General features: G+C 41.2%; 1 protein-coding gene across 2 annotated transcripts in view; it reads left to right on the top strand.

Annotated features, from left to right (window-relative positions):
• Positions 1 to 23,522, top strand: part of VPS35 (VPS35 retromer complex component) — a 31,661-nt gene extending 8,139 nt beyond the window's left edge. For both annotated transcript variants that reach the window (XM_031003032.3, XM_063700177.1), the window contains exons 5-17: positions 259 to 441; positions 1,953 to 2,166; positions 3,708 to 3,791; positions 4,410 to 4,519; positions 6,447 to 6,543; positions 6,645 to 6,793; positions 8,631 to 8,838; positions 9,243 to 9,398; positions 12,049 to 12,171; positions 20,544 to 20,723; positions 21,224 to 21,463; positions 21,844 to 21,987; positions 23,058 to 23,522. In XM_031003032.3, coding sequence (XP_030858892.1) covers positions 259 to 441; positions 1,953 to 2,166; positions 3,708 to 3,791; positions 4,410 to 4,519; positions 6,447 to 6,543; positions 6,645 to 6,793; positions 8,631 to 8,838; positions 9,243 to 9,398; positions 12,049 to 12,171; positions 20,544 to 20,723; positions 21,224 to 21,463; positions 21,844 to 21,987; positions 23,058 to 23,237 — 2,068 coding nt within the window. In that variant the 3' untranslated portion in view covers positions 23,238 to 23,522. The remainder of the gene's footprint in view (positions 1 to 258; positions 442 to 1,952; positions 2,167 to 3,707; positions 3,792 to 4,409; positions 4,520 to 6,446; positions 6,544 to 6,644; positions 6,794 to 8,630; positions 8,839 to 9,242; positions 9,399 to 12,048; positions 12,172 to 20,543; positions 20,724 to 21,223; positions 21,464 to 21,843; positions 21,988 to 23,057) is intronic.
• Positions 23,523 to 24,815: the final 1,293 nt, after the last annotated feature.

Below are 24,815 nucleotides of genomic sequence, written 5' to 3'. Positions count from 1 at the left end.
TCTTCCTAATATGTTTAAAGGTAATATCTATGTTGCATATATACAGTGTGTGTGTGTGTGTGTGTGTGTGTGTGTGTGTATAGTTTTTTTAGAGGTCAGTCAGTGGTTATATTTTAAATGAGATATTTTCCTTGTCATGCGGGAGAAAACAACATGGTTCCTGTCTTGTTTATTTAATGTTTTGTTCAGTGTGTTTGGAAATAAATTCTTGATTTGAATATTTTATTTCTAATCAGCATTTCTTCATAATTCTCCTAGTTACCTTTTGATCACAGTTGGAGTTGTATATGTCAAGTCATTTCCTCAGTCCAGGAAGGATATTTTGAAAGATTTGGTAGAAATGTGCCGTGGTGTGCAGCATCCCTTGAGGGGTCTGTTTCTTCGAAATTACCTTCTTCAGTGTACCCGAAATATCTTACCTGATGAAGGAGAGCCAACAGAGTAAGTGATTTTCTTTCTTGATTTTGTTGCAATATTTCTTTCATTGTAGAATGTATAAAAGTGTGGAAACATGTACAGAAACAAAGTATGAATAATTCTTCCACCCAGTCAGCCATTTAGGTAGCATTTGTATATAGATTTCCTTTGTAATATAGAACTCCTCAGTATATGTGGTATGATCTAAAATGTACTCTTATGCAAATTTTATCTTTGGATTGTTAGGAACTGCTTTTTTCATTTAATGTAATTTTTTCTACTACATTAAATCTTCTTTGAAAATAAAACTTTTTTAAGAGAGTTGTATTTGGAAATTGAATTCGTAACGAAATAATAAAGTGTGAGCCAGCTGGATTTCATAATTGTTCCTTTAGTGTCTATCAGTTTTTATAATTTATAGACTGCTAGTTACCTTGGAATATAAGTGATTTGAATTATCTGTTACGAGTTAGCTATTAACTCCAGAGAAGGAAAAATAAAAGCCATTCAGAGACACTCCTGTCTCTTGTGTTATCAGTATTCTAGCATCAAAGTCTACTGTACTTTTATCCCACAGCAGGGGCAGATGGTCAGCCAACTGTGGTCTTCAGTGGGATGAGCTGTTCAATGACAGGTCCCCAGATTAAAGAACTTCATTCCTTTTTTAAAAAGTTTATTCATTTATTTTCTTTCTTTTTTTAATTTTTAATCTTTTTTCAGTTTGCCCCAACAGATTTTGTTTTTTTCTTTTTAATATTTTCATTTATTTCTAAGGTTTTTAATATATCATTTATTTCTAATGTTTTTTAATATATCTGCATCAATTTCTTTTAAAACAGTACAGAAAAGATAAAACATTGAACAATGTAGAGAAATTGATGAAGTTACTTGCTTTATTATGTTTTGACTGTCCGTTTTGAGCATTTAATTAGGCAATCAATAACAATTTTTGAAAGGTACTGAGGTCTCCATCCTAGGAGATGTAGAAAAATAAAGCAGGAAATCCATGGTCTCTTCCCTCACAAAGCTTACATTCCAATTAAAAACAAAATATTCAACAGTAAAATGATGTAGTTAGCAGTACACCATAAGTGTTACATTTTTTAGCCTTTTGTTTTTGTTTTTGGTTTGTGGGGATGGGGTCTCATTATGTTGCCCAGGCCAGTTTTAAACTCCTGGCCTAAAGCGATCTTCCTGCCTTGGCCTCCCAAAGCACTGGATTACAGACATGAGCCACCATGCCCATCCTTAGAGCCTTTTTCAATTAAGGAAGTTGCCATAAGAGCAAGTCCAGTTGGCCCAGGATGAGGAGTTGGGGAAAGTAATTTGCCCTTTAAATTTATACTGTCCTCTCCATGGTACTTTTTACCCTAGAGTCTGTTCCCTTTGAAATTTAACACTAAGCCAATGAAGTTGAAAGTGATTTTTTATAAAGCATTGGTGTACTAGAGATAAGTAGGAAATACACAAAGGAGAAGTATAGTAGTAAGTTGGTCCTGTAAATACTGTGTAAAGACTTTTCTGTTTCTTTGCAGTGAAGAAACAACTGGTGACATCAGTGATTCCATGGATTTTGTACTGCTCAACTTTGCAGAAATGAACAAGCTCTGGGTGCGAATGCAGCATCAGGGGCATAGCCGAGATAGAGAAAAAAGAGAACGAGAAAGACAAGAACTGAGAATTTTAGTGGGAACAAATTTGGTGCGCCTCAGTCAGTTGGAAGGTGTAAATGTGGAACGTTACAAACAGGTTTATATATTTTTGTTACCTCTTCTTATGTTCAGAGATAAACTGAAATCTGATTTTTAAAATCAGAATATTTTTGTTATACAATAGTACATTGAAAAACATCTTAAAATGGCTGTTATTGAAGAAGACTTAAGCGGAAAGATATATATGCAGTGTTTGTGGATTGGAAGACTTAATATTGTCAAAATAGCATTTAAAAAGAATTGATTTATAGATCCAATGTAATCTCAGTCAAAATCCCAGCAGACTTTTGTAGAAATTAAGAAGCTGATTCTAAAGTTCATATGAAGAAACAAAGAACCTGGAACAGCTACAACAAATTTGAAAAGGAAGAACAAGTTGAAAGACCCAAGCAACCTGAATTAATGATTTACTCTAAAGCTGCAGTGAGATCCTGTGTGGTATTGGTGAAAAGGATAGACACACAAATCAATGGAGGGGAATAAAACAGGGAATGGCAAACTTTACCTGTGAGGGACCAGATAATAAATGGTTTTTGGCTTTGTAAGACATGTGCTGTACAACAAGCTTGTCCAACCTGCAGCCCAGGACAGCCTTGAATATGGCCCAACATAAGTTTGTAAACTTTAAAATATGAGATTTTTTGCTTTTTCTTTTTTTTTTTTTAAAAGCTCATCAGCTATTATTAGTGTATTTTATGTATGGCCCAAGACAATTCTAATTCTTCTTCAAGCCAAAAGATTGGACACCCTGGTCTACAACTAATAACAGTGCAGATATGGTGCAAAAGCACCCACAGGCAATATGGAAGTGAATGGGCATGGCTGTGTTCTAGTAAAACTTTATTTGTAAAAACAAGCAGCAGCTCAGTTTACCGATCTCTGACTAGACAATCCATAATAGACCCAGATATTTATGATCAGTTATTTTTGATAAAAGTACAAAGGCAACCTTTTCAGCAAGTGATTCTGGAACAATTGGACGTTTATATGCAAACAAAAAACCCTGAACCTTGATCCATCACTCATACCATATAGAAAAAACACAAAAAATCAATCAGAGACCTAAATATAGAACCTAATAATGTTAGAAGAAAACACAGAGGAAATCTTTATGACCTAGGATTAGACAAAGATTTCTGAGGATATACAAGCACAAGCCATGAAGAAAAAAGCTCACTTTTGAGAGGCCAAGGCAGATGGATCACTTGAGTCCAGGAGTTTGAGACAGGCCTGGGCAACATAGGGAGACCCCATCTCTACAAAAATTACCAAAATTAGCTGGGCATGGTGGAACGTACCTGTAGTCCCAGCACTCAGGAGGCTTGAGGTGGGAGGATGACTTGAGCCTAGGAGGTGGATGTTGCATTGAGTGGAGATTGTGCCACTTCACTCCAGCCTGGGCAACCGAACAAGACCTTGTCTCAAAAAGAAAAAAGCTTTTAAAGTTTAGAAGTGAAGTCTTGGTGAGAAAAATCTCAAATACGATTTTCAAGTTAGTAGTTCAAATGCATTACTAGAGGAATAGCTTAAGATTTTGAAAACAGATTTTAACCCTTATGTGTGTTTTTTCTCTTTTAGATTGTTTTGACTGGCATATTGGAGCAAGTTGTAAACTGTAGGGATGCTTTGGCTCAAGAATATCTCATGGAGTGTATTATTCAGGTAGCTGGGAACATTTCATTTTTTTTTTAAACGACCTATTTTATCTTTCATTAAATTTAATTGTTTTGAAAAAATTTTGATGGAATAGGAAATAAGCTTTCCTGAATAAAGAGTTTTCCTTGCGGGGTGTGGTGACTCACACCTGTAATCTCAGCAGTTTGGGAGTTCAAGGTGGGAGGATCTCTTGAGGCCAGGAGTTCAAAACCAGCCTGGGCAACATAGCAAGATGCTGTTTCTATAAAAACTTAAAAAAATTTTTTTAGTGTTTTTTTTTCATGTAATCTTGCTTCTTCTAAAAATAATTTAAAAATAGGAATTTTCTGTTTCTAACTTATGCCTTGGTCTTTGTATCGATGTGGTTTGTTTTCCTCCAAAATGTAGGAATGAGTAATCTGAGTTTTCTAGGTCTCTGTAGCTTTAGTTTAATTGTAGGTGCACTTTGTTTATTGGAATATTTCTGTCTGAGCTTATGTTTAGTAGAGAGGTTCAAAAGTAATGTGTTTGAATTTAGTTGTATAAGAATACAGTGTTTTTTTCCCACAAATGTGAACTTTACCATATGTGAGTCCAGAATATTACGTGAAATACTTTTATTTGTATTGATCATTTGATTTTCAGGTTTTCCCTGATGAATTTCACCTCCAGACTTTGAATCCTTTTCTTCGGGCCTGTGCTGAGTTACACCAGAATGTAAATGTGAAGAACATAATCATTGCTTTAATTGATAGGTAAGACCTTCCAACACTGGCGGATAAATGCTCTGACTTGGGAATAATGAATTTTAAACATTTTTTTGAATTATTTGTTTCTATTACATCTTTATCATACCAATGATCTTAATTTAATTATACTATAAATAATTTAGCTTTGTGAGTATGAGTACTAGGTACTTGTCTAGGTTAGACATGAAAGAGGCTTAACTTAAATGTGCAGGAGACATGAAGATAATGAATATCTTTATTCTGTGTGCTTAATTGACATTTAAAGATGTTGTACAGACTTATTTTTTAAATCATACAAATCCAAAGATCATATTGAAGAACAAAATTTGTTTTTTACCATGATGTAAGTATCTTGCAGTGGGAACTCATTTGATTTAGAGTAGCCGTAAGATACTGATGATTGAAAATGTTCAAGTAATCACTCTATCATCACATTTTCTTAAAGAAAAAATTTTAAGTATCAAATATGTTTAGTACGTCCACTTTTTTATTTTCTTAGTTTTTTTTTGGTTTTTTTTTTTTTTTTGAGACAGATCCTCACTCTTGTCACCCAAGCTAGAGTGCAGTGACGCTGTCTCGGCTCACTGCAACCTCCGACTCCTAGGTTCAAGTGATTCTAGTGTCTCAGCCTCCGGAGTAGCTGGGATTACAGACATGCACCAACAAGCCCAGCTAATTTTTGTATTTTTAGTAGAGACAGGGTTTTGCCAGGTTGGCTAGGCTAGTCTCAAACTCCTGAGCTCAAATGATCCGCCTGCCTCAGCTTCCCAAAGTGCTGGGATTACAGACATGAGCCACTGCGCTTGGCCAATGGGTGACTTTTTTGCAGCCATGTTATGTAGTAGTATATGATGTCTGTCCTACACTTGTAAGCATTGTCATGAAACCAGAAACCTAAGAGAAGATTTATTTCTGCAGATACCTTTTGTATGTTTTTTAAAAAACTAAGTTATTGGTTTTAAAGTCTGAGAATTTAGATAACAAATTTTTTCAAATTATCAGCTCAATCCTGGGCAGCAAAAATTCCATACTTATTGGGCCCACTCTTAAAGGAAGCTAGTAACTGGATTTTCCTGAGTTGCCTGTAATGTCACTTACACATCTCTGTCAGTAGTGATGCTTCTGGGCATAGCAAAATGTGGATGTAGTTGTGACTGACAAACAGATAATGATAATGAAACATACTATTTTGAGTAATTTAAGATGTGGGAAATAAAAGTTAATTTTGTGAATTTTAGACTTAGTTGTATTTCAAGCTTTAGTAAAAATGCAGTATCTTAAAATAGTCTATGTACTTTTATTTTTTAAAGGTTATTTATTTAAATCATGGTTGTTGAATACATTTGTCACTTTAATGCATTTCTGTCCATATCTACTTAATTATGCTTCAAAGAGTTTGAGAGAATTATCTGGTTGAAAATCTACTTAATATGGTGTGAAATAAGAATGCTGATGAAAAAGGTTTCATTGGCAAAACTGTTTAGTTAAAAATGAATTGAGGAGGCCGGGTGCAGTGGCTCACATCTGTATTCCCAGCACTTTGGGAGGCCAAGGAGGGAGGCTTGCTTGAGTCCAGGTCAGTACCACCCTGGGCAACATGGTGAAACCCCATCACTACAGAAAACACAAAAATTAGCTGGGTATGGTGGCACATGCTGTTAGCCCCAGCTACTCAGGAGGCTGAGGTGGAAGGAGGATAGCCTGAGCCCAGCAGGTGGAGGTTTCATTGAGTGGAGAGTGCGTGACTGCACTCCAGCCTGGGCGACAGAGTGAGACTCTGTCTCAAAACAAAACAAAACAAAAAAACCAAAAACCTTTTGGGCTCATACAAAATATAGAAAAGCAATAAAGAATAAGATGTCATCCATGATCTCACTACCCAAACCCTGTATCTTTTAAAATAAAGGGGTGTTTTTTTTTTTTTTTTTTTTAGATTAGCTTTATTTGCTCACCGTGAAGATGGACCTGGAATCCCAGCGGATATTAAACTTTTTGATATATTTTCACAGCAGGTGGCTACAGTGATACAGGTTTGTGTAGCATTTCTCCTAAGTTCTCAAAACTTTGAAACTTCTCTGCCTTCCTTTTACAATTGTTTAAAATAAATTATGTGGTTTTCTAAACATTCCAGTCTAGACAAGACATGCCTTCAGAGGATGTTGTATCTTTACAAGTCTCTCTGATTAATCTTGCCATGAAATGTTACCCTGATCGTGTGGACTATGTTGATAAAGTTCTAGAAACAACAGTGGAGATATTCAATAAGCTCAACCTTGAACAGTAAGTCAGTTACATTTTTGTAAAAATCCTCAAAGATATTTTTGTCCTAGATTTGCTTTTCTTTCTCAATTGTTTTTTGAACTGCTGGCATTTGTCTTGTTTTAATCATGCATTAAGATTGTCATGCTTAGCACTACTAGGGGCAGAAAGTAGTGACCAACTACTTGTTGTTTTTATATTAATGAAATTGTGGTACCTATGGACCATAGGCAGTCTTCAGGGACCAGTGTCTCCAATTTGGATCCCTTTCTGTGTGTCAGGGGCATCCAATCTTTTGGCTTCCCTGGGCTGCACTGGAAGAAGCATTTTCTTGGGCCACACATAAAATACACTAACAATAGCTGATGAGCTTAAAAAAAAAATCCCAAAAAAACTCATAATGTTTTAAGAAAGTTTACGAATTTGTGTTGGGCCGCATTCAAAGCCATCCTGGGCTGCATGCGGCCTGTGGGCTTTGGGTTGGACAAGCTTGCATGTGAATGAGTTTGTTCTTAAACTGGTAAGGAAACTTTGTCAGGCAGTATTTATTTCCATAAGTGGTGTTTTCCTATGAATCAGCACATGGTGAAAAATGAGGGGCTATGTATATTTAAGGTGCAGAATTAAATTGGTTTAAATATCTTTTCTATTTTGAGCTTTGGTTTTGATACCTTAAAGGAAATATCAACAGTACTATTTCCAACTTGAAGCCTCCTCAGCTGTTCTGTCCTAGACTTATGGCGTCCTCTAGTGGCCACTATGGGCAGCTCTGATCCTGTTACCATCCCCAGCAGTTCCCTTCCTGCCCTGTTCCCCACTGCTCTGGACTTGGGTCAAGCCAGGCCTGCCTCCCGCCAACATATTCTTCAGAATTTTACCTCATGTAATCTTCTTCCTTTCTATCTCCCTTCCAGTGGTTTACCTGCATCAAGAAAATTTCTCCTTTTTTTCCTCCCTTTGTGTTACCCTTGTTCTTTTGGTCATTTTTGGTTTTGTGTGTGTGCAAACTGAAAACAAGTCCAGATGTGGAATGATAAGTGTGAGAGAAAATTAAATGATGTACCAGGTGTGGTGGCTTGCACCTGTAATCCCAGCTATTCAGGAGGCTGAATTGGGAGAATCACTTGAGTCCATGAGTTTGAGAACAGCCTGGGCAACATAGCGAGACCCCATCTCTAATAAAAAATAAAATTAAAAATAAAAAAAATTTAAATTAAAAAAACTAAATGATGTATCTGTGTCATTCTCCCCAAGTGAATTTTAAAGTAAAAATAGACAAAATAATTAGAAATAACAACCTCTAAAGAGGTTGTAATAAATGCCCCAATATGCCTCAATATCTACAGAATGATTTTACTAACGACTACCTAAAAGTCAGTCAGCCTGCTTTTCCTTAATCACCAACATCTGATGCAGAAGAAATAGTTTATGTATTTTTCTGTTGTGTCGAATTGCTGGTTTTGCATGGAGTTTTTTTCCTACTTATTTTCATCATGAATATACAATACTTGTTGGCTGGCCCCTGGGAACCAAACTACCACTTAAAATACTTCCCTTAGAAATGTCATCGAATTCTAGACAGTCATCTTAGCTCCAGCTATACCATCTGTTCATGAATTGGAAACTGTATCTAGTTTTGTATCAACAGAAAAATAATAAATGAATATATATTTGTGTTTAGATAAGCATTTTTATCCTCTTGAAAGGAGGTTGTTATAGTCTTCTGTGGTGGTATGATTCACTTGACCCATTTCCTTTAATGTGTAATGAAAAATTTCAAATTCTTATGGAACAAGTGCTATTTGTGTATATAGAAAGTTAATTTTATTCATTAAGACTTCTGTTTTTCTTTTTGTAGTATTGCTACCAGTAGTGCAGTTTCAAAGGAACTCACCAGACTTTTGAAAATACCAGTTGACACTTACAACAATATTTTAACAGTCTTGAAATTAAAACATTTTCACCCACTCTTTGAGTACTTTGACTACGAGTCCAGAAAGAGCATGAGTTGTTATGTGCTTAGTAATGTTCTGGATTATAACACAGAAATTGTCTCTCAAGACCAGGTAAGAGAATACCTACGTGCTATTTTAGGGAAACAGTGTTACAATTTTAGACTTTGGACCTAGATACCTGAGATGGGAGGGGAGGGTAATTCAATACTAAATAAAATTTACAAGTAACTTTTTCATTATATAAATTAAAAATTGGAGATGTATAAAGAATTATAAAACATTTATAATTCCACCAGATAGAAAATAACCACTGTTAATTAACATTTGGTGCATATCTTTCCAGACTTTTGTCTGTATATGTGTGTATGACATACATGTGTATCGACTTTCTCACCAAAAAAAGGAATATCTTGTTGATACTGTATTGTAATTTTATAACTGGAAACACTTTTGATAATGGCTTTGTATGCCAATGGTTTCACGTCAGTGGGTTTCTTGTGCCTTGCATGTTACAGGTGGATTCCATAATGAATTTGGTATCCACCTTGATTCAAGATCAGCCAGATCAACCTGTAGAAGACCCTGATCCAGAAGATTTTGCTGATGAGCAGAGCCTTGTGGGCCGCTTCATTCATCTGCTGCGCTCTGAGGACCCTGACCAGCAGTACTTGGTATGAGTTTACCCTTAGTATATCCCTGTATCAGCTCCTAGTGAAATCACATGTTGAAGTGCTTAAAATGGTTTAATTCACTTTCTGGTCTTAGATGATTTTGAAGGAATTGCAACTGAATTAAAGATTCACTTGAACCTGGGAGGCGGAGGTTGCAGTGAGCCGAGATTGTGCCACTGCACTCCAGCCTGGGCAACAGAGCGAGACTCCATCTGAAAAAAAAAAAAAGATTCATGGCATCCATGGGCTTTTACTTTATATATAAACACATAATTGTTTGTAAACTTCTGGAGCATGTGAGTAACAATTCAGTTGCTCTGATTTCTTTTGAAGACTATGTGAGAATTACAAAAAAGTCTGTCTTCTTTTGCTTGAGTGCCCGTAATTATTCCATGTTCATTTTTTCTGAACTATGTATTGCTTATAATAAACTTTATAAGAAATACAATTCTTATATTTAATTTTACTTTTCCAAATTTGCAAGTATAAATTATATTTGTCATATTGAAAATGTGAGTTTTTGTTTTTTGATGAAAGATTTAAAAATTCATTTTGCCTTTTTCTTAACTTTTTTTTTTCTGATAAAGAACAATCACATGAGGTTCTCTCTTTATTATTAGTCCACAGGGAATCATTGTGAAATGGATAAAACATGTTGCCTGAGTAGGGTTATCAGTGACCGATACTAGATAGATAGTTTATTTTAGTGAAGGGTTAGCACAGTTGGCTGCTTAATTATTGTTTGGGCAAAGTAGTTTAACCATTCTTGGATGCATAAGGCTATTAGGCTGCTATGATGAAAAAGACATTTGCTTGAGGATGTCCTGACTGTCTCATCCCTTTCTGTTGACTTTCTTCATTGTAGTTGACACTCCTGTACTTCATAATCAGTGTGAAATAAGAGGCTGACTTCTGTTGATAGTGTGATGGTCTTTGTCTTGGTTTAGTGACAAACATTCCAGGACTGTGGTATTGTGCTCTGTGAGCTATGTGATCTGTACAGAGTGACTGTCTAAGTATTTTAACTGATTGCCTTATGTTTCTGTGTGAGATTGTTTGTATCTGTGTGTTTTCATTTTCTATTGCCTATCAAATATAGTAGTTAGAAACTATTCCTTCCGGCGGGGCATGGTGGCTCGCATCTATAATCCTGGCACTTTGAGAGGCTGAGGTGGATGGATCACCTGAAGTCAGGAGTTCAGGACCAGCATGGCCAACATGGTGAAACTCCATCTCTACTAAAAATGCAAAAAATTAGCTGGGCGTGGTGGTGGGCGCCTGTAATCCTAGCTGCTCAGGAGACTGAGGCAGGAGAATCACTTGAACCTGGGAGGTGGAGGTTGCAGTGAGTGGATATCACGCCATTGCACTCCAGCCTGGGCAACAAGAGTGAAACTCCGTCTCAAAAAAAATTATGCCTTCTGCATGTGGCTGATTGGTTATTCCCATGTATGGAGATCTTTAATGATAGGGTCATTAGCTCTGACTGCCCCTAGGGGAAATGCATTCTCTTATTCATCTACCATATCAGGAATTTCACAAAACCTGAATGCCATTGTGTCACATATACTAAAAATATTTTATAAACTCTGTGTTTTTCTTGTAATTTTTCTGAATTGGCTATATGTTGTGCCATTTCAGAAAGAAAAATCCAAGAAAAACACAGAATTCATGGAATATTTCACAAGTAGCTCTTTTAAAGTATGTTAGCATTTTCCTTGACTTAAATGGTCTTAAAATTTTTTTGAATGAGGAGGTATGATGTACCAGTAATATGCATATAGTTGTTGTGTATCATAGTAATAGTTAATATTACTGAGCGTATGCCTTGTGCTAAGTAGTGGTAAGCCTTCACATGTGTCACTTGATCTTCCCAACAACCCTAGGAGTTTATAGAAACTTGTGGCTAAGAGAAGGTAAATAATTTGCCCAAGGCCACACACGTAATAAGTATTAGCATCTGCTTTTAAATGTGAGTCTCTGAGTATCTTCACAGCCTTCTTTTTTCTCTTTTCTTTTTTCTTTTTTTTTTTCTTGAGATGGAATCTTGCTCTGTCACCCAGGCTGGAGTGCAGTGGCATGATCCCAGCTTACTGCAACCTCCATCTCCTGGGTTCAAGCAATTCTCCTGCCTCAGCCTCCTCAGTAGCTGAGATTACAGGTGTGCGCCACCACGCCCAGCTAATTTTTGTATTTTTAGTAGATACAGGGTTTCCCTATGTTGGCCAGGCTGGTCTCGAACTCCTGACCTCAACTGATCTGTCCACCTTCGGCCTCCCAAAGTGCTGGGATTACAGACGTGAGTCACCACACCTGGCCAGAGCCTACATTCTTTATCAGCGCAGCATACTTTGCACATGTGTGTATGAAAATATATTTAAATATATCTTTGCTTCTAACTCGCTACCTTGGGCAGGTTATACAACCTCTCTGAAACTCAGGCTTCCCCATTTGTGAAATGGAATAGTATCTGTCTCTGGGTTGTTGTGACAACTTGAGGAGATAAGAAATATGTAAATTGCCTACCATAAAGTATGGTACATTGTATATATTCACAAAATGTTAGCAATGATGATTAGAGCCCACATTTATTTCACAAATGATTAATCAGAGTTTGGAAATTTTTTTTTCTTTAATGCTTTTGGGTCAGATTTTGAACACAGCACGAAAACATTTTGGAGCTGGTGGAAATCAGCGGATTCGCTTCACACTGCCACCTTTGGTATTTGCAGCTTACCAGCTGGCTTTTCGATATAAAGAGAATTCTAAAGTGGTGAGTTTACTTTTAAGTATTTAGGTACTTTTTTTCCTCTTTCATCACTCTGAGTGTGTGTGTGTTTGTTTTATATTATAAAAAATTTCAAACGTACAAAAACAGACAGTGGTATAATAAAATCCCATTTTCGCCAACTCTCTATTTGTTACTTATCCTGTGCTAAGTGTTCCTAACGGTGATGTTGGTGGATCACATACTGAGGGATCATGTAAAAAGCACTTAGAAATGCAAGATTAAAGCAGTGTGAATTTATGCTGAAACTCTTTCCTAAGTTCTAATTCAGGTTAGCTTTAAAACCTAAGGAGAGGGCCTAGCATTGCAGTCGTTTCTCTCTAAAGGCATATCATTGAATAATATGAGTTGTGGGCAACTTTTTATGAGCTTTTTTCTTCCTCAAAATGGAACCATGGCTTGAGTCTTCACAGTGTAGTTTTGAAGAAAATACCTCAAGCTCACGTACCTGAAAGTTGGACATTCAGGTTAATGTTAAGGAACAACCTCAGTAACTTAATTTTGTTTGTTTGTTTATTTTGAGATAGGGTCTCATTCTGTCGCCCAGGCTGGAGTACAGTGGCGCAGTCTTAGCTCACTGCAACCTCCAACTCCTGGGTTCAAGCGATTCTTGTGTGTCAGCCTCCTAAGTAGCTGGGATTACAGGTGTGCACCATCATGCCCAGCTAATTTTTGTATTTTTAGTAGAGACAGGGTCTTGCCATGTTGACCAGTTGGTCTCGAACTTGTGGCCTCAAGTGATCCTGCTGCCTCAGCCTCTCAAAGTGCTAGGATTGTAGGTGTGAACCACTGCATCTGGCCTCAGTATGGACTTGATTTTCTCGTAATAGAGAAAAAAGATGTATGCAGTAGACCTACCAGCATGAAACAGCAGCTTTTGGCCAATTTTTATTAGGCCAGCTTATCATTCACTCTTTACCAGCGTTTATGGATAGGAATTTGTGAATATAACAATAAAAATAGCAACCAGCCTACATTACAAAGCCATAGTAATTAAAGCAGTATGGTAATATGGTACTGGCATAAAAACAGACACATAGACCAATGGAACAGAATAGAGAGTAGAAATAAACCCACACATATGCAATAAACTAATCTTTGATAAGGACACCAAGAATACACAAAGGGGAAAAGAATGGTATCTTCAATAAATAGTATTGGGAAAGTTGGATATCCACATGCAAAAGAATGCATTTGGACTCTCATCTTATGCCATATATAATAATGAACTCAAAATGGATTAAAGACCTGAAACCATAAAGCTCCTAGAAGAAAACATAGGGAAAAACCTCCTTGTCATCGGTCAATGATTTTTTGGATATGAAACCAAAAACCTATGCAACCAAAGCAAAAATAAGTTTAAAAATAAGCAAAAAATAAGTTTAAAATAAGCAAAAAATAAGTTTAAAATAAGCTTAAAATAAGCAAAAATAAGTTTAAAATAAGCAAAAAATAAGCAAAAATAAGTTTAATAAACTAAAAAGCTTCTGTACAACAAAGGAAACAATCAGCAGAGTGAAGAGACAGGCAGTGGAATGGGGGAGAATATTTGCAAACTATACATCTGAAAAGTGGTCAATATCTAAAATATATATGGAATGCAACTCAATAGCAAGCAAATGAATAACTTGATTTAAAAATGAGCAAAGGATCTGAATAGACATTTTTCCAAAGAAGACATACAGGTGGCCAACTGGTATATGAACAGATGTTCAACATCATTTATCAGGAAAATGTAAATCAAAACCACTATGAGATGTCACCTCACATCTGTCAGAATAACTGTTATCAAAAAAACAGAAAATCAAGTGTTGGCAAGGATGTAGAGAAATGGGAACCCTGTTTATTATTGGTGGGAATATAAATTAGTATAGCCATTATGGAAAACAGTATGGAGGTTCCTCAAAAAACTGAAACTAGAACTACCATGTGACCCTGCAGTCCCACATCTAGTTATGCATTCAAAGGAAAGGAAATCAGTATCTCAAAGAGATATCTGCACTCCCATGTTTATTGCAGCATTATTCACAATGGCTGAGATATGGAAACAACCTTAGTGTCCATCAATAGATGAGTAAAGAAATTGTGTTGTGTATATATGTGTGTGTATATACGTATATATGTGTGTATATATATGTATGTACACACATATTCTCTACATAGTAGAATAATACTCAGCTATAGAAATGAAGAAAATCTTGCCATTTATGACAACAGGGATTAATCTGGAGGACATTGTTCTAAGTGAAATAAGCCAAACACAGAAAGGCAAATACTATATGACTTCATTTATATGTAGAATTGTTTTTTAAGTTGAATTCATCCAGCCTGGGTAATATAGCAAGACCCAATCTCTATTAAAAAATATAAAGGCCAGGTGTGGTGGCTCACGCCTGTAATCCCAGCACTTTGGGAGGCCGAAGCAGGCGGTTCACCTGAGGTTGGGAGTTTGAGAACAGCCTGACCAACATGGAGAAACCCCGTCTCTACTGAAAATACAAAATTAGCTGGGCGTGGTGGCGCATGCCTGTAGTCCCAGCTACTCGGGAGGCTGAGGCAGGAGAATCACCTGAACCCAGGATGCAGAGGTTGTGGTGAGCCGAGATCGCGCCATTGTGCTTCAGCCTGGGCAACAAGAGTGAAACTCCGTCTCAAAAAAAATTAAAAAATTAGCCAGGCGTGGTGGTACATGCCTATAGTCCTACCTACTCAAGAGGCTAGGGCAGGGCTGGGTGTGGTGGCTCACACCTGTCATCCTAGCACTTTGGGAGGCCAAGGTGGGCGGATCATCTGGGATCAGGAGTTTGAGACCAGCCTGGCCAACATGGTGAAACCCTGTCTCTACTAAAAATACAAAAATTAGCCAGGTATGAGGGCACATGCCTGTAATCCCAGCTACTCGGGAAGCTGAGGCAGGAGAATCACTTGAACCCGGGAGGCAGAGGTTGCAGTAAGCTGAGATCGCGCCACTGCACTCCAGCCTGGGTGACAAAGTGAGACTCTGTCTCAAAAAAAAGAGGCTAGGGCAGGAGGACAGCTTGAGCCCAGGAGTTGGAGGCTGCAGTGAGTTATGATTGTGCTTTTGCGCTCCAGCCTGGGTGACAGAGGGAGACCCAGTCACTAAAAAATGGTTGAACTTGTGTAAGCAAAGACTAGAACAGTAGTTGCCAAAGAATACAAACTTTCAGTTATAAGATAAAAAAATTCTGGGGATCAAAACGATTTAGAGCAAATAAATAAAAGTAACTAGCCTTTACTTATTTACTAGCATTTATTTATTTATTTATTTATTTATTTATTTATTTATTTTTTTTTTTTTATTGATCATTCTTGGGTGTTTCTCGCAGAGGGGGATTTGGTAGGGTTACAGGACAATAGTGGAGGGAAGGTCAGCAGATAAGCAAGTGAACAAAGTTCTCTGGTTTTCCTAGGCAGAGGACCCTGCGGCCTTCCGCAGTGTTTGTGTCCCTGGGTACTTGAGATTAGGGAGTGGTGATGGCTCTTAACGAGCATGCTGCCTTCAAGCATCTGTTTAACAAAGCACATCTTGCACCGCCCTTAATCCATTCAACCCTGAGTGGATACAGCACATGTTTCAGAGAGCACAGGGTTGGGGGTAGGGTCACAGATCAACAGGATCCCAAGGCAGAAGAATTTTTTCTTAGTACAGAACAAAATGAAAAGTCTCCCATGTCTACCTCTTTCTACACAGACACGGCAACCATCCGATTTCTCAATCTTTTCCCCACCTTCCCCCCCTTTCCATTCCACAAAACCGCCATTGTCATCATGACCCGTTCTCAATGAGCTGTTGGGTACACCTCCAAGCCGGGGTGGTGGCCGGGCAGAGGGGCTCCTCACTTCCCAGTAGGGGCGGCCGGGCAGAGGTGCCCCTTACCTCCCGGATGGGGTGGCTGGCCGGGCAGGGGGCTGACCCCCCCCACCTCCCTCCTGGTCGGGGCGGCTGGCCGGGCAGAGGGGCTCCTCACTTCCCAGTAGGGGCGGCCGGGCAGAGGCGCCCCTCACCTCCCGGATGGGGCGGCTGGCCAGGCGGGGGGCCGAACCCCCACCTCCCTCCCGGACAGGGCGGCAGGCTGGGCGGTGGGCTGACCCCCCCACCTCCCTCCCGGACAGGGCGGCTGGCCAGGCGGGGGGCTGACCCCCCACCTCCCTCCCGGACAGGGCGTCAGGCTGGGCGGTGGGCTGACCCCCCCACCTCCCTCCCGGACGGGGCGGCTGGCCGGGCTGAGGGGCTCCTCACTTCCCAGTAGGTGCGGCCGGGCAGAGGTGCCCCTCACCTCCCGGACGGGGCGGCTGGCCGGGCGGGGGGCTGTCCCCCCCACCTCCCTCCCGGACGGGGCGGCTGGCCGGGCGGGGGGGCTCCTCACTTCCCAGTAGGGGCGGCCGGGCAGAGGTGCCCCTCACCTCCCGGACGGGGCGGCTGGCCAGGCGGGGGACTGACCCCCCCACCTCCCTCCCGGACGGGGTGGCTGGCCGGGCGGGGGGTTGACCCCCCCACCTCCCTTCCGGACGGGGTGGCTGGCTGGGCGGGGGGCTGACCCCCCCACCTCCCTCCCGGACAGAGCGGCTGGCCGGGCAGAGGGGCTCCTCACTTCCCAGTAGGGGCGGCCGGGCAGAGGCGCCCCTCACCTCTCGGACCGGGTGGCCGGCCAGGCGGGGGGCCGAACCCCCACCTCCCTCCCGGACAGGGCGGCAGGCTGGGCGGTGGGCTAACCCCCCCACCTCCCTCCCGGACGGGGCGGCTGGCCGGGCGGGGGACTGACCCCCCCCACCTCCCTCCTGGACGGGTTGGCTGGCCTGGCGGGGGGCTGACCCCCCCACCTCCCTCCCGGACGGAGCGGCTGGCCGGGCAGAGGGGCTCCTCACTTCCCAGTAGGGGTGGCCGGGCAGAGGCGCCCCTCACCTCCCGGACAGGGTGGCTGGCCGGGCGGGGGGCTGATCCCTCCACCTCCCTCCCGGACGGGGTGGCTGGCCGGGTGGGGGGCTGACCCCCCCACCTCCCTCCGGGACGAGGTGGCTGCCGGGCGGAGACGCTCCTCACTTCCCAGACGGGGTGGCTGCTGGGCGGAGGGGCTCCTCACTTCTCGGGCGGGGCGGCTGCCGGGCGGAGGGGCTCCTCACTTCTCAGACGGGGCGGCCGGGCAGAGACACTCCTCACATCCCGGACTGGGCGGCAGGGCAGAGGTGCTCCCCACATCTCAGACGATGGGCGGCCGGGCAGAGAGGCTCCTCACTTCCCAGATGTGATGGCGGCCGGGAAGAGGCGCTCTTTGTTTCCTAGATGGGATGGCGGCGGGGCAGAGACGCTCCTCACTTTCCAGACTGGGCAGCCAAGCAGAGGGGCTCCTCACATCCCGGACGATGGGCGGCCAGGCGGAGACGCTCCTCACTTCCCAGACGGGGCGGCAGCCGGGCAGAGGCTGCAATCTCGGCACTTTGGGAGGCCAAGGCAGGTGGCTGGGAGGTGGTTGTAGCAGGCCGAGATCACGCCACTGCACTCCAGCCTGGGCACCATTGAGCACTGAGTTAACCAGACTCTGTCTGCAATCCCGGCACCTCGGGAGGCCGAGGCTGGCAGATCAGTCGCGGTTAGGAGCTGGAGACCAGCCCAGCCAACACAGCGAAACCCCTTCTCCACCAAAAAAATACGAAAACCAGTCAGGCGGGGCGGCGCGCGCCTGCAATCCCAGGCACTCGGCAGGCTGAGGCAGGAGAATCAGGCAGGGAGGTTGCAGTGAGCTGAGATGGCAGCAGTACCGTCCAGCTTCGGCTCGGCATCAGAGGGAGACCGTGGAAAGAGGGGAGAGGGGAGAGGGGAGGGGGAGGGGGAGAGGGAGAGGGAGAGGGAGCTACTAGCATTTCTTACTGTGTTGTCATGCAGTAAGTCAAGGTCTATGACTGCCACTGTCACTTTTTTTTTTTTTGAGTCAAGGTCTTTGTCGCCCAGACTGGGATACAGTGGTATGATTACGGCTCACTGCAGCTTCGAACTCTTAGGCTCAAGCGATCCTTCCATTTCAGCCTCCTGAGTAGCTGGGACTGCAAGCATGTGCCACCACACTGGCTAATTTTTTATTTTTTGTAGAGACAGAGTCTCATCATGTTGCCTAGGCTGGTCTGAAACTCTTGGGCTCAAGCGATCCTCCTGCCTCCTTGGCCTCCCTAAGTGTTGGGATTACAGGCATGAGCCACCATGCCCAGCCTGTCGCCATCTTTTAAAAATGAAAAGAACTGATTGCTTTAACAAGAAGAAATTTGGATAGTCAATCATGATAAAATATTTAACCTCGCTTGTAATTACAACAGCGAACCTTTTAAGAAATCAAATTGGCAAAGAGAAATGAAAAATAAGGTTCAGCAATGGCGATGGTGTGATGAAAATTCATTCTCATCTAATGTTGGCAGTGTGAATTACTATAATACTTCTAGGAAGTTGGCAGTATGCAAGTAGGGTGTTAAAATATTCAATAATTTTACTTCCAAGTGGAATTCCAAGAATTTATACTAAGGGAATAATTAGGGTCTCAATAAAGCTTAGTGTATATAGAACATTCATTGTAATATTAGAGATTATGTCTAAAAGGGAATAGTTAAATAAATTATGCCATAGCCAGTCTCCATAATATTTTCTAGTCATTAAAATGATTTCGAATTAGTATCGGGAAAATTGTTAGGACAAAATAAGTGAAAGAAAAATTAGAGCTGGGCGCAGTGGCTCACGCCTGTAATCCTAGCACTTTGGGAGGCTGAGGCAGGCGGATCACCTGAGGTCAGGAGTTTGAGACCAGCCTGACCAATATGGAGAAACCCTGTCTCTACTAAAAATACAAAATTAGCTGGGTGTGGTGGCGCATGCCTGTAATCCCAGCTATTCGGTAGGCTGAGGCAGGAGAATCACTTGAACCTGGGAGGCGGAGGTTGTGGCGAGCTGAGATCATGCCATTGCACTCCAGCCTGGGCAACAAGAGGGAAACTACTTCTCAAAAAAAAACAAAAAAAGAAAAGAAAAATTAGATACAAATTACTTGAAGTGTGAATCGATTTTAACTCTCAAGAAAATAAGGGCTAGATGCAGTGGCTCACGCCAGTAATCCTAGCACTTTGGGAGGCTGAGATGGGTGGATCACTTGAGGTCAGCAGTTCAAGACTAGCCTGGCCGATAAGGTGAAACCCCTTCTCTACTAAAAATACAAAAAATAGCAGGGTGTGGTGGCGCGCTTGTAATCCCAGCTACTCAGGAGGCTGAGGCAGAAGAATGGTTTGAACCCAAGAGGCAGAGGTGGCAGTGAGCCGAGATCGCACCAAAGAGAAAAAACCACACACAAAAATGCCAGTTACATTACAGTTACATAGAAAAAAAGAAAGGAAGACATTTAGCATCCGAATGTTACCAGTGATTATCCCTGGGTGGTAGATTTAGGGATGATGTGTGTATGATTTTGTGTATTTTTCTAATTTTCTCCAATTTGGGAATGTAACTTACAAATCAGAAAAAACAATTATCAGCCAGGTGTGATGGCTCATGCCTGTAATCCCAACACTTTGGGAGGCTGAGGCGGGAGGTTTGCTCGGGGCCAGTAGTTCAAGATCAGCCTGGGCAACAGAATGAGACCCTGTCTCTACAAAAAAAAAAAAAAAAAAAAAAAAATTAGCCAGGTGTGGTGATGCAAGCCTGTAGTCCTAGCTATTCGGGAGTCTGAGGTGGGAGCATCACTTGAACCCAGGAGTTCAAGGCTGCAATGAGCTGTGATCACACCACTGCACTCCAGCTGGGTAACAGAGCTTTTGAAAAAAAAAAAAAGGAAAGAAAAAACAGGTTGGGTGCAGTGGCTCACGCCTGTGATCCCAGCACTTTGGGAGGCTGAGGCGGGCAGATCACTTGAGGTCAGGAGTTACCAGCCTGGCCAACTTGGTGAAACCCCGCCCCTACTAAAAGTACAAAATTAGCTGGGTGTGGTGGTGGGCACCTGTAATCCCAGCTACTCGGGAGGCTGAGGCAGGAGAATCACTTGAATCCAGGAGACGGAGGTTGCAGTGAGCCAAGATTGCACCACTGCACTCCAGCCTGGGCAACAAGAGCAAAACTCTGTCTCAAAAAGAAAAAACAAATACCAAATACATTAACATTGCAAAGGCAATTTAACCTCAAATGATGTTTTGAGAAGACATCCTGCTTGATTTACTTGTTTGCCCTATAACTGAAACAGAGAAGGAAAATGACAGGAAAACTGTGCACACAACTTACCGCGTTCACTATTTTGTTCTATTAAAATGGATATCCTGGAACAAGTTAATTTTGAATTTAAGGTAACTTAAAATGTTTTTTCTTGTTTTAGGATGACAAATGGGAAAAGAAATGCCAGAAGATTTTTTCATTTGCCCACCAGACTATCAGTGCTTTGATCAAAGCAGAGCTGGCAGAATTGCCCTTAAGACTTTTTCTTCAAGGAGCACTAGCTGCTGGGGAAATTGGTTTTGAAAATCATGAAACAGTCGCATATGAATTCATGTCCCAGGTGATGATCTGTTCTTTCTGCGTTGTCATGTCAGCTCTGCTGGGTTCAGTTGCTTGTTTGCAGGCATGGTGGTAATGCACATGAATTTACTCTTCTTTTACTGAATGTGTAACTACCACCTTCCCACCATCATGGAACCTGTTAATATTATTGTTGTAATTGACTGGTGTTGATCATTTGCTGATGAAATCTAAGATTTCCAAGTGGGTCATGGTAAAAGTGTTTCATGGAACATAAAATTCGGGAAATGCACTCAATTCCCAAAATCCAGTTTGGGAACCCTGAGTTAAACAAAGTTGAAAGAAGTTTCTTTATTGCAACTTTTTAGCGTTTTTACCATCTCAGTTGTGTCCTGTGGCTCTCAAGAGAGGGTGCAGCATGTTCTGATATGAAGGCTGCAGAAGTCTCACAGGATGGAGGTTTGGTGACAAGTACTTTGGAAAATGCTCAACTAGAGGATGGTTGGTCCTTGAAAGTCCTTTCTGCTTTATGTTCACTAGGCATTTTCTCTGTATGAAGATGAAATCAGCGATTCCAAAGCACAGCTAGCTGCCATCACCTTGATCATTGGCACTTTTGAAAGGATGAAGTGCTTCAGTGAAGAGAATCACGAACCTCTGAGGACTCAGTGTGCCCTTGCTGCATCCAAACTTCTAAAGAAACCTGATCAGGGCCGAGCTGTGAGCACCTGTGCACATCTCTTCTGGTCTGGCAGAAACACGGACAAAAATGGGGAGGAGGTAAGGTCATTCCTGACTGCATGATAGCAGACAGGATCCATAACAGGGATCAGTTGTCATGGCCTTGTGTTCTGGAGGTGAAACATTTGGGGTGCTTGGAAATCTGACAAACAAAATTGCTTTGTTTTGTTAAAAAAGAGAATCTCATCCTGTAGTGAAGCCTCTGCTTTGAGGATATTATAACATAGCAAGTTCAAACTACTACCTGTTTTTAAAAAAATACAGCTGTATACTTCAAAACAAGAAGAAGGAGAATGAAAAGGATTTAAATTTGTTATGTCCCTTTAAAACACGAAAGAGCACGGTAGTGTTGTGTTTCTTTGTATGAAAACGAGATGTTTCATTAATCTCTTCACTGTCCCCCTGCCCTTTTATTTTAGCTTCATGGAGGCAAGAGGGTAATGGAGTGCCTAAAAAAAGCTCTAAAAATAGCAAATCAGTGCATGGACCCCTCTCTACAAGTGCAGCTTTTTATAGAAATTCTGAACAGATATATCTATTTTTATGAAAAGGAAAATGATGCGGTAAGTGAATTAGTAAAGTGTTGTTAATAAACTAATATTTTCCCTTCCTACTCTTAGGAGATTTGATATGTACAAAAGTTTATCATTCTGATACTTTAATCACTGTTCATTTGAAAAATATAAAATAATTTACAGATGTCAAATAATAGGCTAATTTGTCATAATGTTCTAGTTTAAGATAATTCCTAGGCTGGGCGTGGTGGCTCATGCCTGTAATCCCAGCATTTTGGGAGACTGAGGCAGGCAGATCACCTGAGGTCAGGAGTTTGAAACCAGCCTGGCCAACATTGTGAAACCCCATCTCTATTAAAAATACGAAAATTAGCCAGGCGTGGTGGCAGGCGCCTGTAATCCCAGCTACTTGGAAGCCTAAGGCAGGAGAATCGCTTGAACCTGGGAGGTGGAGGCTGCAGTGAGCCAAGACTGTGCCATTGCACTCTTGCCTGGGCAACAAGAGTGAAACTCTGTCTCAAAAATAATAATAATAATAATAATAATTCCTAAACGCAGTATCCTTTTAGCAATACAGTTTTGGTCAAGATTTGTAAGTTAAATAAAATTTTGCTTGTTTTTCTTTTTTTGACAGAGTCTGGCTCTGTCACCCAGGCTGGAGTGCAGTGGCAATCTCAGCTCATTGCAACCTCTGTCTCCCAGGTTCAAGCAATTCTCATGCCTCAGCCTCCTGAATAGCTGGTATTATAGGCGCCCGGCACCATGCCCAGCTAATTTTTGTATTTTTACTAGAGATGGGGTTCCACCATGTTGGCCAGGCTGGTCTCAAAACTCCTGACTTCAAGTGATCTGCCCGCCTCAGCCTCCCAAAGTGCTGGGAGTACAGGGATGAGCCACTGCACCGAGCCAATTTTGCTTGTTTTAAAGGGTTGGTTTTTTTTTTTTTTTTGATAGTCAGTAATTGTTCAAACTAGGAATTGTATCCCCATCTTTCTTTTTTCATAATTACTCAGGTAATTGATGAGTGTAACAGAAGCTCCTCAAAACAGTTTTATTAAATTGCCTTTCATTTTTTGTGGTACGTGCTTGATCATGAATTTGTACATATTCTTTTGTAGGTAACAATTCAGGTTTTAAACCAGCTTATCCAAAAGATTCGAGAAGACCTCCCGAATCTTGAATCCAGTGAAGAAACAGAGCAGATTAACAAACATTTTCATAACACACTGGAGCATTTGCGCTTGCGGCGGGAATCACCAGAATCCGAGGGGCCAATTTATGAAGGTCTCATCCTTTAAAAAGGAAACAGCTCACCATACTCCTTTCCATGTACATCCAGTGAGGGTTTTATTACGCTAGGTTTCCCTTCCATAGATTGTGCCTTTCAGAAATGCTGAGGTAGGTTTCCCATTTCTTACCTGTGATGTGTTTTACCCAGCACCTCCGGACACTCACCTTCAGGACCTTAATAAAATTATTCACTTGGTAAGTGTTCAAGTCTTTCTGATCACCCCAAGTAGCATGACTGATCTGCTATTTAAAATTCCTGTGATCTGTAAAAAAAAAAAAAAAAAAAAACAAAACCCACAAGCACTTATCTTGGCTACTAATGAAGCTCTCTTTTTTTTTGTTTGTTTGTTTGCTTCATTGTTGATTGTGTATTTTCTTCATTCCTGGGGAGTACTAACCCAAAAGCGTCTGTCTCTTTTGTTTTCTAGTCCTATTTGAGATTAATTTAGAAGAAAGGAATACTGTATGTGAAATTCATCTTGGGCTTTTCCCTAAATTGCAAGATAAGGCCATGTGTAAGATTTTCCCTAAAACTAGAATATATTAATGCATGTTTGAGAATTTTAAAGCACCATGGTCAAAACCAGAAGCTATATTTTGCATATTTGGACTCAGCTATCCATTAAGAACCTATGTTGTCCTCTGGACATATTTATCAATATAATTGGGTTTTAAATAGTATAAAAGAAAATTTGTGATCTATATAATTTATGTATCACCTTCATTGTAAATTTAGCAGGAAATGCATCACAATTATGTTTTTTTTTTTTTTTTTGCACCAGTGAAACAATAAAGATGCTATTAACAATTTTGGAGCTTTTTTTCCCCTTTCATACTATCTTTAATTGATAAAAAGAACTAGTAGTATGGCTATAGAGTTTAATAGTCATTCTCATATATTCACAGAGCTCACTTAACTATAGTTTTAAGCACTTGTTGAACAAGGCAGCATCTACTGTTTTAGTCATTTATACCCCTTTTCTTTCCTCAACTTTACCCTGCTTTTCCCAAGGCATGATGAATTCACATAAACCCCCCAAAGGCTCACCACCGATACTAGTTACCTACTATATAATAAACCATCCCAAAACTTACTGTCTTAAAACAGCAAACATTTATCTCACAGGTCTCTGGATCAGGAATTTGGGAGCAGCTTAGCTGGTGGTTCTGGCAAAGAGTGTGGTGTAAGGTTGCAAACAAGATACTGGTTGGGGCTGCAGTCATCTGATGCTTTGACTGGGGCTGACTTTTCTGCTCACTGACCTGGCTGTTAGGCAGAGGCCCCAGTTCCTCTCCTTGAGGGCAGAGGCCCCAGTTCCTCTCCTTGAGGGCAGAGGCCTCAGTTCCTTTCCTCGAGGGCAGAGGCCCCAGTTCCTCTCCTTGACGGCCCTTCCATAGAGTGTCCTCACAGCATGGTGGCTGGCTTTCCCCTGAGTATGAAAGCAAGAAGGAAACCACAGTCCCTTTCAGTGGCCTCCCCGTGGAAGTGACATGCTCATTTTTGCCTTATTCTGTAAGTGGGGAGTCACTAAGTCTAGCCTATATTCAAGGGTAAGGAGAATTAAGCTCCGCCTCTTAAAGGGAAA

Source organism: Gorilla gorilla, chromosome 18 (genome assembly GCF_029281585.2).
Source record: "Gorilla gorilla gorilla isolate KB3781 chromosome 18, NHGRI_mGorGor1-v2.1_pri, whole genome shotgun sequence".
In the NCBI taxonomy this organism is placed as follows: domain Eukaryota; kingdom Metazoa; phylum Chordata; class Mammalia; order Primates; family Hominidae; genus Gorilla; species Gorilla gorilla.
Note: the sequence above shows the minus strand (reverse complement) of the source record. Positions and strands in the feature narration are given on the sequence as shown.